The sequence below is a fragment of the Hemicordylus capensis genome, chromosome 4 (assembly GCF_027244095.1).
Source record: "Hemicordylus capensis ecotype Gifberg chromosome 4, rHemCap1.1.pri, whole genome shotgun sequence".
Classification (NCBI taxonomy): domain Eukaryota; kingdom Metazoa; phylum Chordata; class Lepidosauria; order Squamata; family Cordylidae; genus Hemicordylus; species Hemicordylus capensis.
In genome coordinates this window covers 284,017,206-284,031,910 of record NC_069660.1, presented here as the reverse complement: position 1 = coordinate 284,031,910, position 14,705 = coordinate 284,017,206, and the positions used below count along the sequence as shown (strand labels likewise).

At 42.1% G+C, this 14,705-nt stretch overlaps 1 protein-coding gene across 3 annotated transcripts; it reads left to right on the top strand.

Annotated features, from left to right (window-relative positions):
- Nucleotides 1-776: 776 nt before the first annotated feature.
- LOC128324827 (cytochrome b-c1 complex subunit 7) lies at nt 777-11,783 on the top strand. 3 transcript variants are annotated; one of them, XM_053249879.1, is made up of 5 exons: nt 779-914; nt 6,125-6,196; nt 7,056-7,273; nt 9,195-9,361; nt 11,113-11,783. In XM_053249879.1, the coding sequence occupies exons 2-5, from the start codon at nt 6,162-6,164 to the stop codon at nt 11,188-11,190; spliced, it is 498 nt and encodes a 165-aa protein (XP_053105854.1). In that variant the 5' UTR covers nt 779-914; nt 6,125-6,161; the 3' UTR covers nt 11,191-11,783. The 3 variants fall into 3 exon arrangements, with proteins under 3 accessions (XP_053105855.1, XP_053105854.1, XP_053105856.1); XM_053249880.1 differs by lacking the exon at nt 7,056-7,273 and having other exon boundaries at nt 777-914; XM_053249881.1 differs by lacking the exons at nt 779-914; nt 7,056-7,273 and adding an exon at nt 5,971-6,004.
- The last annotated feature ends 2,922 nt before the right edge of the window (nt 11,784-14,705 follow it).

Genomic DNA, 14,705 nt, shown 5'->3' with positions numbered 1-14,705 from the left:
GACTTGATGGCACACTTTACCTTTAATAGTGGTGCCAGGGGTGTAACTACTATTAGGCAAAGGGAGGTGGCTGCCTGGGAGCCCCCAGAGGCAAGTCACATGACTATATATTGTGAAGTGTGTGTATCAGCGAGTGGCCCATTTTAAAATTTTGTCTCTGGGCCCACTCCAGCCTTGTTATGCCCGAGTGGTGCTACTTTAGGGCAAGCCACTCTCGCTCAGCTATAGCTAGCTCGTCCCCGCCCCACCGCCCTCGCTCCGTCCTTTAGGGACTATAAAGTGTGTCAAGTGTCTCCTTGCGCCCACAGAGCCCTGTGGTTTTCTTTTGGAAGAATACAGGAGGGGTTTACCATTGCCTCCTCCCGCGAAGTATGAGATGATTCCTTTCAGCGTCTTCCTATATCGCTGCTGCCCGATATAGTACCAGCGGGAATTCAAACCGGCAGCCTGCTTGTTATTCAAGCATTTCCCTGCTGCGCCAGAAGGGTGGATTATTTTCATTTGCAGCCTTAAAAAAAAAAAATACATGTTGTAAACCAAACATTCCTCTCTGTATTTTTCATAACGAGTAAGACGTGACTCAGAAAAACCATCAACTCTTGTCTTCTACTTCTGCTCTGAGCGGGGGACGCGTAAGGGAGAGGATGTGCTACTGTCCACTCAAAGCTCCATTAATGTCCTGGAGGCGGACGAAGCACCAAGCAGCGCCCTTGCTCAACAACGCAATTGTCAGTCTACCGTTTTTCTTAAAGTCTGGGATCACACAGTGCCGTTAAGGGACGCATGCGTGCCCACATCGGCTACGTGACGGTAGGAGCGTTGAGCACGTGATTCAGGCGCGAGTTGGCTTACCCAGGAGGCAGTGCGCGCGTGTTTCTCGGACTCAGAGGTCAAGATGGCGGGGAGGGCACCTGGTAAGTGGCTCCGGAGGGAGCATCTGCGTGGTGGGAAACTTAATAGTTGAGAAAGGCAGCGGTGGGTAAAGAGCCTTGCCATAGTTGCGCGGTAATGGTTTGTGCTTGAGGGGGAGATGGATAAGATTGGTGAGCCAGGTGAAAAGGTACAGCGACTGCCTGGAGAAGAAGGAGAAGGGCTGGGGTGGGGTGGCTCGGCTCAGTCTTCTGAGCAACTGAGGGCTCCCGAGGAGAGGTTCTGCCGCGAAGGATATCTATGTTGTGGGTCTTTCTGCTGACTTCTTTATTCAGGAATTCTCAAACGTGGGACCTCATATATTGTTGGACTACAACTCCCATCATTCCCAGGCCCAGTGGCCTTTTGGAATGATGGGAGCTGTAGTCCAACAACATCTGGGAACCCTAGTTTGAGAATCTCTCCCTCTATTGGTTTGAATTGTCTTGCCGCCGCCACCTTCTCTTTCTGGCAAGATACCTATGGCCTTCTGACAGCTGCATAACTTGCAGATGTTCAACAGATGAAGCTGTTGTCATTGCCACAAAATCTTTAGGTTTTTTTGTTTATAACCCATTTTGTCCAATGGGCTTGGTACGTGTGTGCCCGGAAAGTGATGATCTATCTCCTGTCTTCAAGGGACTAAGTAATTAAAAGGCTTTTGGGGGAGAAGAGGCCAAATGCATGAAGGATTGTGTTGGGGCACCGTTGCTGTGATTCTGGCCATCCTGATCTCAACAAGTGGTGTTCCTACTTCAGCTTGTAAACTGAACAATTTGATTCTCTTCTCCCCAGTTTGCAATGCTCCTTATACATAACACTAAATGCAAGCTCCACCCTATCTTAACAGCTATCAAGGGGCTGTTAAATGGCTAGCTGTTGAAGAGGAGCTGCAAAATGGCATACACCTGTTGGTGCCGAGAGTTATTTGTGAATTTGCTGTGTGTTTTGTGGCTGTTAAAAGGCACTGAAACCTTCACAGGAGAGAAAGTTGACAACCCTGTCACTTACAAGAATGGGTGATCAAGCAGGCTTCCTTCTCAGCTACTGCAGTATAACTGTTTCTTACACAATGTTCCTATGAAATGAGTACCTGTAAAATGTTGTTCCTCCCAAGTTTATCTTCTTGGTATTTTTCCCTGTGACCTTTTAAAAAAGGCACATATTCTGCAGCATTGCCACAACCCCAGATACAGTTGGCTGTACATGGGAAACTGTTACCTTTACCATCTTCTGTATAGCTTTTGACTAGGAAAGAACTAAACTAGTTAATATCTAATTGCATCTGGTGGGCCACTGTGTGAAACAGGATGCTGGACTAGATGGGCCTTGGGCCTGATCCAGTAGGGCTGTTCTTATGTTCTAAGGTAGTATTTATACAGTCCCCAAGCACATACATGCAAAAGTAAATTAGTGGAGAACGAGGTTGTGTCCACTAGCCATCTTGTTGCTCCCCCACAGTGGTATTAGTAGACATGAGGGAAGTTGTGCCATCAGCTCTTCCATGCCCAACAGAACCTGGCTGAAGAAGGTCCCACCTAATGTGGAGGAGCCATAGAGGTGAAGGGCCCCTTTCTCATGCATGCTGAATGCAGAACCAGCAAGTGCTTCAGGATCTGTGGCTAGTGCAGTTCTGCTGTACCCTGACATGTTGACTGAAGGCACCAGAAGGGATCATGTGCACACCCCTAAAATTCTCAGAGTTAATGTAAACTAAATTCAGGTAAATGCATGTAGAGCTGCTCTAAGTCTCAGTCTTTTTATGTTGACCCAGAGACTTCTGACTTGCTGTGTGTGTGAATATAGTTCTGGCTTTTCAGTGCACACAACTTACTACATGTGTGAAAGTTCTTTCGCTTCTTCTTTGCTTTTTTAAAATTTCTATTGGTTTTTATAATAGCTTAACAATCCTGTTACATCTAATTAAGTAAATATTGACTTCCCGCTCACCAATCTGCGCGATTCATTAACTATACAAGTCAACCATTGCTATAATTCAAAACATATTAGTGATTCAAAACATATAGTTCTTTCACTTCTAAAAATTCAGCTGGAACATGCTTTAACTATAATAGTTTTGCTTGTGGACTCTTGAGGCAAATATGTGAAGTCTGCCATGTAGGGCACTCAGCAGTGGCGCGCCCCCCCATGTACACCCACGTGCACACTAACTGTGCCCCCTTTGTTGGCATCACATGGATACCTACATGGGCATTGCTAGGAGCAGGAAGGGTGCACACCTGCCCCTTACGAGTGCCCAGAGCAAGGGGAAGAAAGAATACTCAGCTGTTTGTGTAGCAAACAAAGCACCAGCGGGGAGTGGATTAGGGGTCACACTTTGCACTTGCAGCCAGCGAGCAGCTTGTTTGCTGGCTGGCTGGGGGCGGGAGACTAAGGGAGGGGCAAGGAGTGCTGTGGTGAACCTCAGTGACCCAAAGCCATTTGTGTCCCCACCTTGTCCAATGGATGCTGCACATAGGAAGCTGCCATATACTGAGTCAGACCATTGGTCCATCTAGCTCAGAATTGTCTACACAGACTGGCAGGGGCTTCTCCAAGGTTGTAGGCAGGAATTTCTCTCAGCCCTATCTTAGAGATGCCAGGGAGATAACTTGGAACCTAGATGCTCTTCCCACAGCAGCTCCATCCCCTAAGGGGATCTTACAGTGCTCAGCCATCAAGTCTCCCGTGGCAGACCCTGTTATTAATAATTAATTAATTAATTAGATTTCTATGCCGCCCTTCCAAAAATGGCTCAGGGTGGTTTACACAGAGAAATAATAAATAAACAAGATGGATCCCTGTTCTCAAAGGGCTCACAATCTAAAAAGAAACACAATAGACACCAGCAGCAGTCACTGCAGGTACTGTGCTGGGGGTGGATAGGGCCAGTTACTCTCCCCCTGCTAAATAAAGAGAATCACCATGTTAAAAGGCGCCTCTTTGCCAGGTTAGCAGGGGTTAGGGTCATGCTTGCTACCACAAGACCAGTACCCTTGTGTAAAGTGACATTTTGAGTAGAGCTTATATGGTCTCCATGCTCTGCCAGTATAAACTCCTGTGAACAGAAAGAGCACGGCACTCACGCAAAGTTTTCTTGCAAATGCAACACTCTACAGGAGTTTGCACTGGCAAAACATTAGTCTGAATGTTGCTCATTGTTAACTGTGTATGTGTGTCTAAATGCCCAATCCTGTACAAGTTTACTTGGAAGTCAGTTGAACATTCTCTCAGGTAAATATGCATAACATTGCAGCCTAAGCAAGGTTTGGGAGTACTGATTATACTTCTGTTAAGTTTTGACTCTTCGATGCTGCATTGATCTCTAGGACAAGGGTTGGACTTAAGCGAATTTTAAAAGAGCTGGCCAATTTTTGCAATGACCACGAACTGTCTTTGAATTATGATAAAACCAAAATCATGGTCTTTGTGGCTAGACCTAGGACGCTTATGTGGATACTTAATGGGCATACTTTAGAGCAGACCAGACAATTTAAATATCTTGGAGTTGAGTTACAGTCCAATAGAAGCACTACAGCACATAGGGATTATGTTATTGCCAGTGCCCAGAAAGCCGCCTCAGCAATTTGCTCCTTGCACATAAAGAAATGAACTCACTCATTGCAAGTACCTTTAGAGCTTTTCAAGGCCAAAGCTCTTGCCTTGCTCCTAGTGGGAGGCGCACTAGGGAACAAAACTACCTGTAATTATCTGAAGTTAGAGACAGTCCAATCTAAGTTTATTAGGTCTCTTCTCAGACTACCGTGCTCAGTTTCAAATGCTGCTGCTATTAGGCTCGAGATTGGGTGGCCACCTGTGGAAGCAAGACTCTGGAAAATGGTTTTCTCTTATTGGCTTAATTTGATTTTTTACCCTATGGGCATTGCTTCTTTTATATTGGAGGATGGCTTTATGACCCGCTGGGAAAATGATATTAATGCAATGTTAGCGTCCTTGGGTTTTTCCCTGCCCCTAATTAGAACTCTGGGCCACAACAAGGCCAAAATGGCCATAACTCAATTTATTTGGGATATGACAAAGCAGGGGGATGTTGCCCAAATAGGCCCTGGCCTATTCCTAGGAGATCAAATCAGTAGTCATTCCCCTGCTGAATATTTACTTAGGATCTCCAATGGGGATCATCGCAGGGCTCTTTCAGCGGCTAGACTTAACGCCCTCCATATGGCGGTATTGGAAGGACGCTTTGGGAAGGTGCCCTATGATCAAAGATTATGCCCCTGCCAGAATGGTGAAGTGGAGACTACGGAACATCTGATACTGAAATGTAGATTTTTTACTGAATTAAAGGGAAAGCTTCTCTCCCCTTTATTAATTCATTACAATTCTAATTGCCCTTCTGATGGGGACAAGGTCCTTTTTCTGCTTACTGCTAAGTCAGATTACGTTTACAGGAGGGTAGCAAAAAAAAATTTCATAGCAAGCAAGATTCGGTTTAGAGTGATTGAGGCACGAGATGCCAGGTTGTGCATTTCAGATTAACCAGTTTCATTTGAATGAAATTAGTTATGTATACGGTATTTGAAAGGTATTAATGTTTTATGTATTTTATGTATTTTGTTGTTGTTGTTTGTATTTATGTTGGTCTTGGGCCGAAATAAACAAATACATACATACAAGATTTGACTCTTCCTAATCTGCTAAATATTTCACTTAAAACAGTTGAAACGCAGGATTTAAAGTTTTGTACAGATGTGTGTATTTGACACAGCAAAAATGAAGCATTCAAGATTCTGAGCAAAAATAACTGGAAGATCTAATATTTCATGGAACATAGCTAACAAAAAGCCCTCTTTAGTACCTCTGATGCAAAAACTGCACTGAAGCAGCAATTTTTATGCTAGAGCAATAACATACTTGTACTTTTGAGGTAATGTACTGTGTTCACTGGTTCTTCCTTTCTTTCACTTTTCTAGTAATGGGCCAGCATTTGAGGGACTGACATGCAGCTGCTGTCTTCGCTCAAGAACATTGTACTTAAAATAGTCTGAGTACTGTTTCTGTGTTAGGCTGCTGACAAACTCTTAGCAGCCCAGTTCAGGGTGTAAGAAGAGTTTTATGTCTACACATACAGCATGTAATCTATCTTAAACTGTTTCTAAACTATTTCTTCATTTCTATATATTTGTTCCTGAATTAATGGTGATACTGTGTCTTGTTCTGCTCTTGAACTAATAGTAATGATTAATATTTCCAGCTGCTGCCAGTGGGCGTCTGCTTGAGAGTATTCGCAAATGGTATTACGGTGCAGCTGGATTCAACAAACTCGGTAGGTGTCTTCACTTTACAGATAAATAAATGCATGGTTAAGATGGATATTCTGTAGAATACCCAAGTCTGTATTATGAAATAGGGAGGACACGAAAAATATTTTAAGTGGGTTTTTTATATTTTAAATTTTGGTGTTCACTGCTCATCTTTTAAAAGATCTTGTGAGCATTAATTACTATTATTTCCTTTGTGGTGGTGAGCTGCATTTTTATTAGAACTGCAATAAAATTGAAATTCAGCGTATAATGCAGCCCAAACTGAGTAATTTCCAAGGCTAATTGTTTTGAGTGGAATAGAATTAAACAGCATATTAGTACAACTGTGTCTCTTCCTCGGACCAATCCTTAACCCAGTACTTGGTGTGATCTTGTAAATATGCCTGTGGTGAGTATAAATTACTAGCCGACCCTACACAGAGCATCTGTGTGCTCTTTGGGGCCAGCGGTTACCTCCCTCCCCCTCTCCCCAGTCTCCACTTCCAGGCCCAGCCACTTCTCCTCCCTACTGCCACTTCTCCCACCCGCCCTGGGCCTTGCCTCCACAGCTGGCTGGGCCCGCCGCTGCCACGGCGACCAATCCTCCTGGGTACACCTCAGCCAATCGGGCCCAGCCGCCACCCAGCCAATCAGCTGAGCGCTGGGACGCACATTCCAAGGCACACCCAGGAGAATTAATATAATAGAAGATAGATTATTAGACAACTATGCAAAGAAAGCAGTGCAGAAGTTGATGCACTTCTTTTCTAGGGTAGAAATGACCAATAAACCTTTAACTTGAGGCCTTACCATGTACTCTGTATGTACTAATATTTAGAGATCTTTGCTTATAATCTTTCTACTAAATTGTTACCCAACCAGAATACATAGGAAGCTACTGAGTCTGTCTGCCCTGACTGGCAGTGGCTCTCCAGGGGTTTCAGACAGGAGTCTTTCCCACCCCTACCTGGAGATGGCAGAGATTGAACCTGGGACCTTCTGCATGAACATAGGAAGCTGCCATATAATGAGTCAGACCATTGGTCTGTCTAGCTCAGTATTGTCTTCACAGACTGGCAGCGACTTCTCCAAGGTTGCAGGTAGGAATCTCTCTCAGCCCTATCTTGAAGAAGCCAGAGAGAGAACTTGAAACCTTCTGCTCTTCCCAGAGCAGCTCCATCCCCTGAGGAGGAATATCTTACAGCAGATGTCTTTAAACATCTTTAAAAGCAGATGCTTTCCACTGAGCTTCAGCCCTCTCCAAAATAATCAGATTGACAGTCTTATTTCAATGTCCAGGCTCAAATCAGTGGTGAAATACTCTATAGTTATTTTCTAGAGAGAGATTCACTCATAGTATAGCTTTTAAAGCTAGGGACTCTGGGCATGTGTGTAAAGTGGGGAGTGTTGCCTATTCAGTTGCAGTTTCAAATCTGCTTGATGAGAACATAAAGTTATGCATCATAATTGGTGTTCAGATAAGTATATTATCTGTACACTTGAATAAAATCTGAGAATTGATAATTGATCAAATTAAAAATTGTATAACCCTTACAGAATTCAGTTTTGAAATGTTCTTTAAAATTAAGCTAGCCCACTTGCCAACAGTTCACAGAAACACAAATGTAGGAGAAACTCATTACCAAGTGTATGTGTGTGTAGCCCATCTTGCTTCTCTTCTCTCTGTAGACTGCACAATTTTTGTCTTTATGTCTAAGACTGGGGTCAGCATCGTTATTTAATTAGCTGATAACCTACGTTTATCTGGAAGTAACTCCCACTGAACTCGGTGGGCCTTATTTTTGAGTAAACATGCATAGGACTGGGCAATCATGTTATAAGCCTTCTCTTTTTCCAAAGATGAAGGCAGGATGTAAATAAGTTTGATGTTAAATTAAAATTTCAAAGGGTAGAGTCTCGGCTGTACTCAAAAGCCATACCTATTGAATATTCTGGAATGGTAACTAGAAGCTCATTGTTCAGGGCTCTGAACACATTTGTGTCCACTCCACACATTTCTTGACAGCTTGGCTCCTCCCTCCATGATGAATCGCTGCCCCCAAGCATGGTTCTGCAGTCCACTCCTGGGTTCTAGGGAACAGACTGCATCTCTGACTCTTCTTTATCATTCAGCCATGACTAAAAGAGCAGTCTTGTAGCAGTCTTGTATCCAGGCTGGGGGAGGCCTGCTTGTCAATTTTACAGGGGACCCTGCCCCCCTCTGCCTCCCCCTTCACCTCATTTTTAAGGAGGACTTCTGCATCACATTCACTTATCTCTTTACCTGCATGAATGAATGCATTCATTTATTATTATTATTATTATTATTCATTTAGTTACATATTTGTATCTTTGTAGTAGAAATTAATAAAATTGGCCTTATGTGTTTGCTGTTTACTTAACAAATCTTAAGATGTATTGTAGTAGTGCGAACTTTCACCAGCAGAACTACTACATTTTAAATGTTCAATTTCTGGGTGTGCAAACTTCAGTTTTCCAGAACACTTTCCACAAACCTGCTGGAAGCCTATATTTAACTAACTGTGAAGAACAAAAACAACTGAAGATAAGCTTTAGGGATTTAAACTTGAGGGAGAGTAGCTAGATCATATTTTCTTCACTCTGTGTAGCGTTAGGATTGCTAAACGGCCGTCCCCATAGGGCAGGCCTTTGTGGCTGTTCCAGCTTCAAGTGCTTCAACTGAAGTGATGACTGGATGAATCTGACAACTACAGTTCTAAAAGCATTTATTCAAAAGGAAAGGTGTCTTTTGGGTGTAAGTCTACCGTGTCAGCGTCTGCATTCTTTTGTTGGTATAATGCCCCCATGACACCCTACTCCAGCACATGTTTACAGATACTTCTGCTAAGGTGTTTAAGAGTAGCAAGCTGCCAAAAACTACTTTCTGGGCTTGTAAAGATGCTAAGAGTTGACAAGTATGCAAGCTTGTCCTGCCACCGCCCCCCCCACCCCGAAGTTTAACTGACGCTTTTCTTAATGGGAAACATCTTGTTGTTTCAGGACTTATGCGAGATGATACACTCTATGAAGATGAAGATGTGAAGGAAGCACTAAAAAGGCTTCCAGAAGATATGCGTAATGAAAGATTATTTCGCATCAAAAGGGCACTGGACTTGAGTATGAGGCAACAAATCCTTCCCAAAGACCAGTGGGTGAAATATGAAGAGGTATGAGAGATGGATTGTTCCATAGTTAGTTTGTTACATAATGGGTGGATACAATACCAGTTAAATTGTGTACTTTCAAAGTTATAAGTAGTCTTTTTCAAGTGACTATTACTAAGGAGTAAGAGAATCTCTCTCACGTTGGTCTTTTAAATGTATGTGTGGGCCAAGGTAGGGAAACTCATACATAATCTACAAGTGCTAAATCACCCTTACTGATTTAGGCCATCAAAAGTTTTCAGATAACAAATATTTCTGGGGAAAACACATCACTAGGGGTGCACAATTTCATTGTTTTATAACTAACTAACTTCCTTATATAGCCATATGCTTTTCAAGAATGTATATGCAACATTTTACCATTTCATAGGAAAAATAGCAGAAAACTATCTATCCTGCATCACGGTTTTCTTTTTGGCCAACAAAAGATACTGCAGGATACATGAGTATAATTCTGGTGATTGCTTTGATGCATTGATATATTGGATGTTGTAGAACTGTCTCTAGGAGGACACAATGCTTGTGGTCCAATCCAGAGGCACTTGAGAGAAGTGCTTGCAGCTTTCTCTGAGCTGAACAGATGACTGGGAGGAAACGAAGGAGTGCCTGTACTATAAATGCCCTCAGCACCTGGGTGGAATTGAACTTAAAATGTTCCATTGCACCAACTCTGGATCAAGAATGCAGGTTTGCATGTAATTGGAATGGCTGAGTACACTATTTCACCCAAAGCAAATTCTTGCATATATGGTTGGGGTGCCCTCTGCAGAAATGCCTGCTGGTCATCTCCTGTCTGGCTTGCCTTTCTTAGAATGCTGCATTAAAACTTAACTTTTGAAACACAAGGATGCAGCAGCCTCCGGTATCCATGTCTTTACACCTAGAATGTAATTGTATATATATGTGTTGCCTATCATGAGCTCCTGATTTTGTGTCTTAAAAAAGAAAGGTACCAAGGTTCTGTAATGCTCTGACATCCAATCCAAGCTTGGATCTCAGGGCTGCATATTGAATCTGTGGAGTAAACTAGCTGCAATCAGGGTGACAGGGCAAATCTTCTTACTCCAGACACTGGGTAAGTGTCTGGAGGGGTAAACGGTGGATCTTGAACCAAGATACCTTTTTACCTTATGCCAACAGTGCCCCTAAGTGCATTCATTGTTTATTCCTATTGGGGGGGAAGAAAAAAACTGAATCTGGGGTGCAGTGGGTCCTAAGCTATCTGCCACCCTTGACACTAGGCTGCAGGGCCCATGTGAGAGGTGCAGTGTACTGCTGTACACATACTTGAAGTTCATGGGATGCTGTGTTAGAGGGGAGAGAGCAATGACCACTGAGGACATTGCTAGTAAACCAGTGGGGAATAAAAATATCTTAACTGGCTTGTGACTTGTTTAGCATATATCGAATCATCACTGCAAACTCAAGACACTTGAGTGTAGTTGGAATATTATCTACTGAGAATTTCAGGGACTGAGAAATATCATCAAACTCTTCCACACACTAAATAACATATTTGGTTAGGCAGACTTAATATACTGAAGGTGCTTTATAAATGCTTCTGTGGTAGCAGGAAGTCTCTGTGATAGAACATAATTACAATTTCAGTATTTCAATTTGGATAAATGTTTCTAAGACGGAGCAGTCTTTAGTGTGAAATACCAAACAGAAATGTCCTTGCTGCTGGTGGGTTTTTTGTTTTTGTTTTTGACAGATGCACTCTGAAATATTACAATACGTTTACTTCTTTTTAGGATAAATTTTATCTTGAGCCATACCTGAAAGAAGTCATTCGGGAAAGACGTGAAAAAGAAGAGTGGGAGAAGAAATAACTGCTGCTGTGATTTATATGAGAAATGGCTCTCTTACCATAAACTCTCAATGATATAGTCCTAGTGGAGGTCTATTGAGGAAAACCTGGATTCTGAGAAACAACTTGTAACTATTTGCCCACTAATATTTGTTCATCCAACTAAAATAAACATTACCAAATCTGCCTGGAATCCTGTCTCCTAAATTGCAAGGAATTGGTTCAAATCTCTTTCAGCTACATTGCATGCTAATGCAGTGATTTTTGCCTTTCATTCCAGCTGTTTGAGTAATTCTTATTGTCATAATACAGCTGTTTCCTGCAGCTGGGAGGGTAGATAAGCAACAGACTTTGCTGTTTGTTTCCATTCTTCAGATTCATGTTTAAAAAGGGATACCCATCTGCAGTGACTGTGTATATATCCATCATCACCTCTTGCCTCTGGAGATGAGGAGGCAGACACACACTTAAGTATTCAGCAGCAGCACTAGATAAGCATTATGTAATACTCTTTGTGTCTACCCAAACACATGGAATGCTACATTAATAGATGCTTTTGGAATTTGTGTTTCCTGCCAATCTTTAAATAAAGGCAATTGCCTCATTTAACCTGAATTAGTCACTTGGATTTATTTACTGAATTACTAAGGCATGTTTCAGCCATACTAAGTTACGAGACAATACCGCCCTGAGCACCTTTTTGGAAATCTCACTGGAATCGAGGGGATCTGTTATGGAGTAAGAAGTTCTAGGATTGGATTGTAAATGTCATTAATGCTTGTGTAACTAATTAAATTAATGGCATTTAATTACTTTATGTAAATGTCATAAATGTTGATGAAGCATACTCTTCCTTGACTATAAATAATTCCTCGACCAGAAATACTAGGAAATTCTGTATACATTGTTGCATGGTGGAAGTGCTGTATCTCTACGGTAAATTGAAAGTGTTTCCTCCTGCTAGTTCATGTTGGTGCAAAATGGGAAAGCAGATGCATGACCTTCCTTACTTCGGCAATGACCAAATTGGGAAGGGGGATTATAAAGTGATTGCTGAGCTCCAGATGGTCCTTGGAATACAGGTCTTCAGATATTGCAGCAGAAGCAGGCATGCAGGTTACTGATACTTGTTCTTAGCTTGTGGATTTATGCACTACTATCTAGAAAACAGGGATAAAAGCTGTAGGAACATAGTGTGATTCTCCCATCTAATAGCTTCATAAAAGCCATACTTGTAGCCCACTTAGGAACACAGGAAACTGCCATATACTGAGTCAGACCATTGGTCTCTCTAGCTCAATATTGTCTTCACAGACTGGCAGTGGCTTCTCCAAGGTTGCAGGCAGAAATCTATCTCAGCCCTATCTTGGCAACGTACTGTATGCTTTGGTAGTTTGTTGGTTCAATTAAAAAAATATTGTCCTATAAAATAAAATAAAAATCTTGTCCTATCTTGGAGAAGCCAGGGAGGGAACTTGAAACCTTCTGCTCTTCCCAGAGCGGCTTCATCCCCTGAGGGGAATATCTTGCAGTGCTCACACATCAAGTCTCCCATTCATATGCAAGCAGGGCAGACCCTGCTTCGCTATGGGGACAAGTCATGCTTGCTACCACAAGACCAGCTCTCCTCTCCATGGTATATACTTGCTATATACTTACATGGGTTGGCTAGAAACTGATCCACCAGGATTTTGTGCATGTCCTCTTGGTTGTGGGTTTCTTTTTAAAATGTTGTACCCTAAAAGATGCAATGAACACCTGAGCTGGTTAGGAATGCATACTGTGAAACCTAGAGTAGGTGTCTACAAAGTAACTTGTTCAATAATTTAAAGAAGCAAAACTTCTCAAGAATTAACAGTTATAAGCCGCCTTCTCTTCCTCCAGCCTGAGCATTCCCTAGCATGGATTACTTTGGAGCCTCCTCATGAGGAGGAGAAGAAGCTGGAGGGAAGTGCTGGAAGAGGAATCCTCCTCCTTGCAACGTGTGCTTTAAATCAGCTTATTTCCCCTACCTTCTTGCGGGGGGGGGGGGGTGTTGCTGTTACTATGCACCAATCTATTGTAGATTAGCCCTGTGAAGTGCTTTGCTTCTAAAGCTATTCCAGGAAAACTCAGAATTTGGGAGCTCTAGGATTACTCTCCTAAGATAAACTTGTTAAAGGCAAGCTTATAGTCCTTGGTTCTTACAGTTTATAGCTGCTATTTTGTAGACCAAAGGAAAAAGTCTGTTATGGCTGTTGGTAGTCAGCACCTCATGTATGGTGTTCAGCTGCCGCTCATACACTCTCTTGAATAATAGAATGGATTGAAAATGGAACTGATTATTGGCTTTGGCAGCAAATCTTTGATGACAAAGTAGATAGAATGACAATGGAGATGGTCTGTCCTGATATACTCTCCCACAGTTAGTTTAACTTGGTCCTTGGAGCAAGACTATTTGGCATCAAACTCCTTTTTTCCTCTTCGGGCTCTCTCAGAAGGAGAACCACTGTTACAATGCCCTTAGGCATGCTCCTGAATCTTCCAGCACAGCCTCTCAGCCTATCTGCCAATGATTTTATTGTAAACAGGACGTTGATATTGGTATTGAGCTTTGATTCCTTGTTTTATGGTCAGCAGCACTCCAGGCCAGTCCACTCCCACTTTTGCCTTTATCTGCTTGATATAGAGTAGCAGGGAATTGAAGCAGGAGGGAGTTAAAAAGCAATGATAAGAGATGGCTTGGAGTCTCAAAATAGTTTCCCGAAAGCAAATTTAACTTGCAAATTATTCAGCTACAAAGGTCTATAGTCAAGAGCAAAACTGGAAAGTAGATTCTCCTAAAGATGACTATATTTACTTAAGTTCTGTTTGACAGCTTTAATATACTGGATTAGAAAAATGAATGTTCTCTTGACTCTTTTTATGAACTAAGGGTCAGACTGAAAAGTGGTATTTTTAATGCTCCAAATTTATTTTAAAGATAGAAATCCAGACTACTGAATTTGCCACCTTTTCATGTGGAAATAGAAACATGTGAATTCAGATCTCTGTTATTCTTAACAATTGATCAAGCGTCTTCCTTTTTTTGCCTGTGGGGTTTCTTATGTGATTTGCTGCCTTCATATGACTGAAGCTGGGATGACTCCAAGTCATGGTATCTTTAAAAATCAGTGTTCTATAAGTCAAAGAAGAGATTCACAAATATTGCTGTATAATACTTTTATTGTACTGTATCAAGATTTTGTACCCAAGTTAGTTTGGGGAGCTGATTTTGGGGTTTTGATTTGGACCTTAAACGGGTTATGTTTCCATTTCTCCTACCTATACCTAGATAGATATAGACACATCCAGCACACCAATTTGAAAATCGCAGCCAGATATGAAAAGGTAAGACTGGAGAATTTAAGAATATAGGAAGTTGCTTTACACCAAGTCTCAGACCATTGGTCTATCTAGCTTAGTATTCTCTATACAGACTGGCAGCAGCTCTCAAATGTTTCAGGCAGGAATCTTCACAGCTCAACCTGGAAATGTTAGGGATTGAATCTGGGACCT

Bases quoted from the DNA above. Each gene is read 5' to 3' on its own strand.
- LOC128324827 (XM_053249879.1), top strand. From the start codon at position 6,162: ATGGTATTACGGTGCAGCTGGATTCAACAAACTCG. The intron at 7,274-9,194 runs GTAGGAATCTCT...TTGTTGTTTCAG, and splicing joins CGACTTCTCCAAGGTTGCAG to GACTTATGCGAGATGATACA. The intron at 9,362-11,112 runs GTATGAGAGATG...ACTTCTTTTTAG, and splicing joins AGTGGGTGAAATATGAAGAG to GATAAATTTTATCTTGAGCC.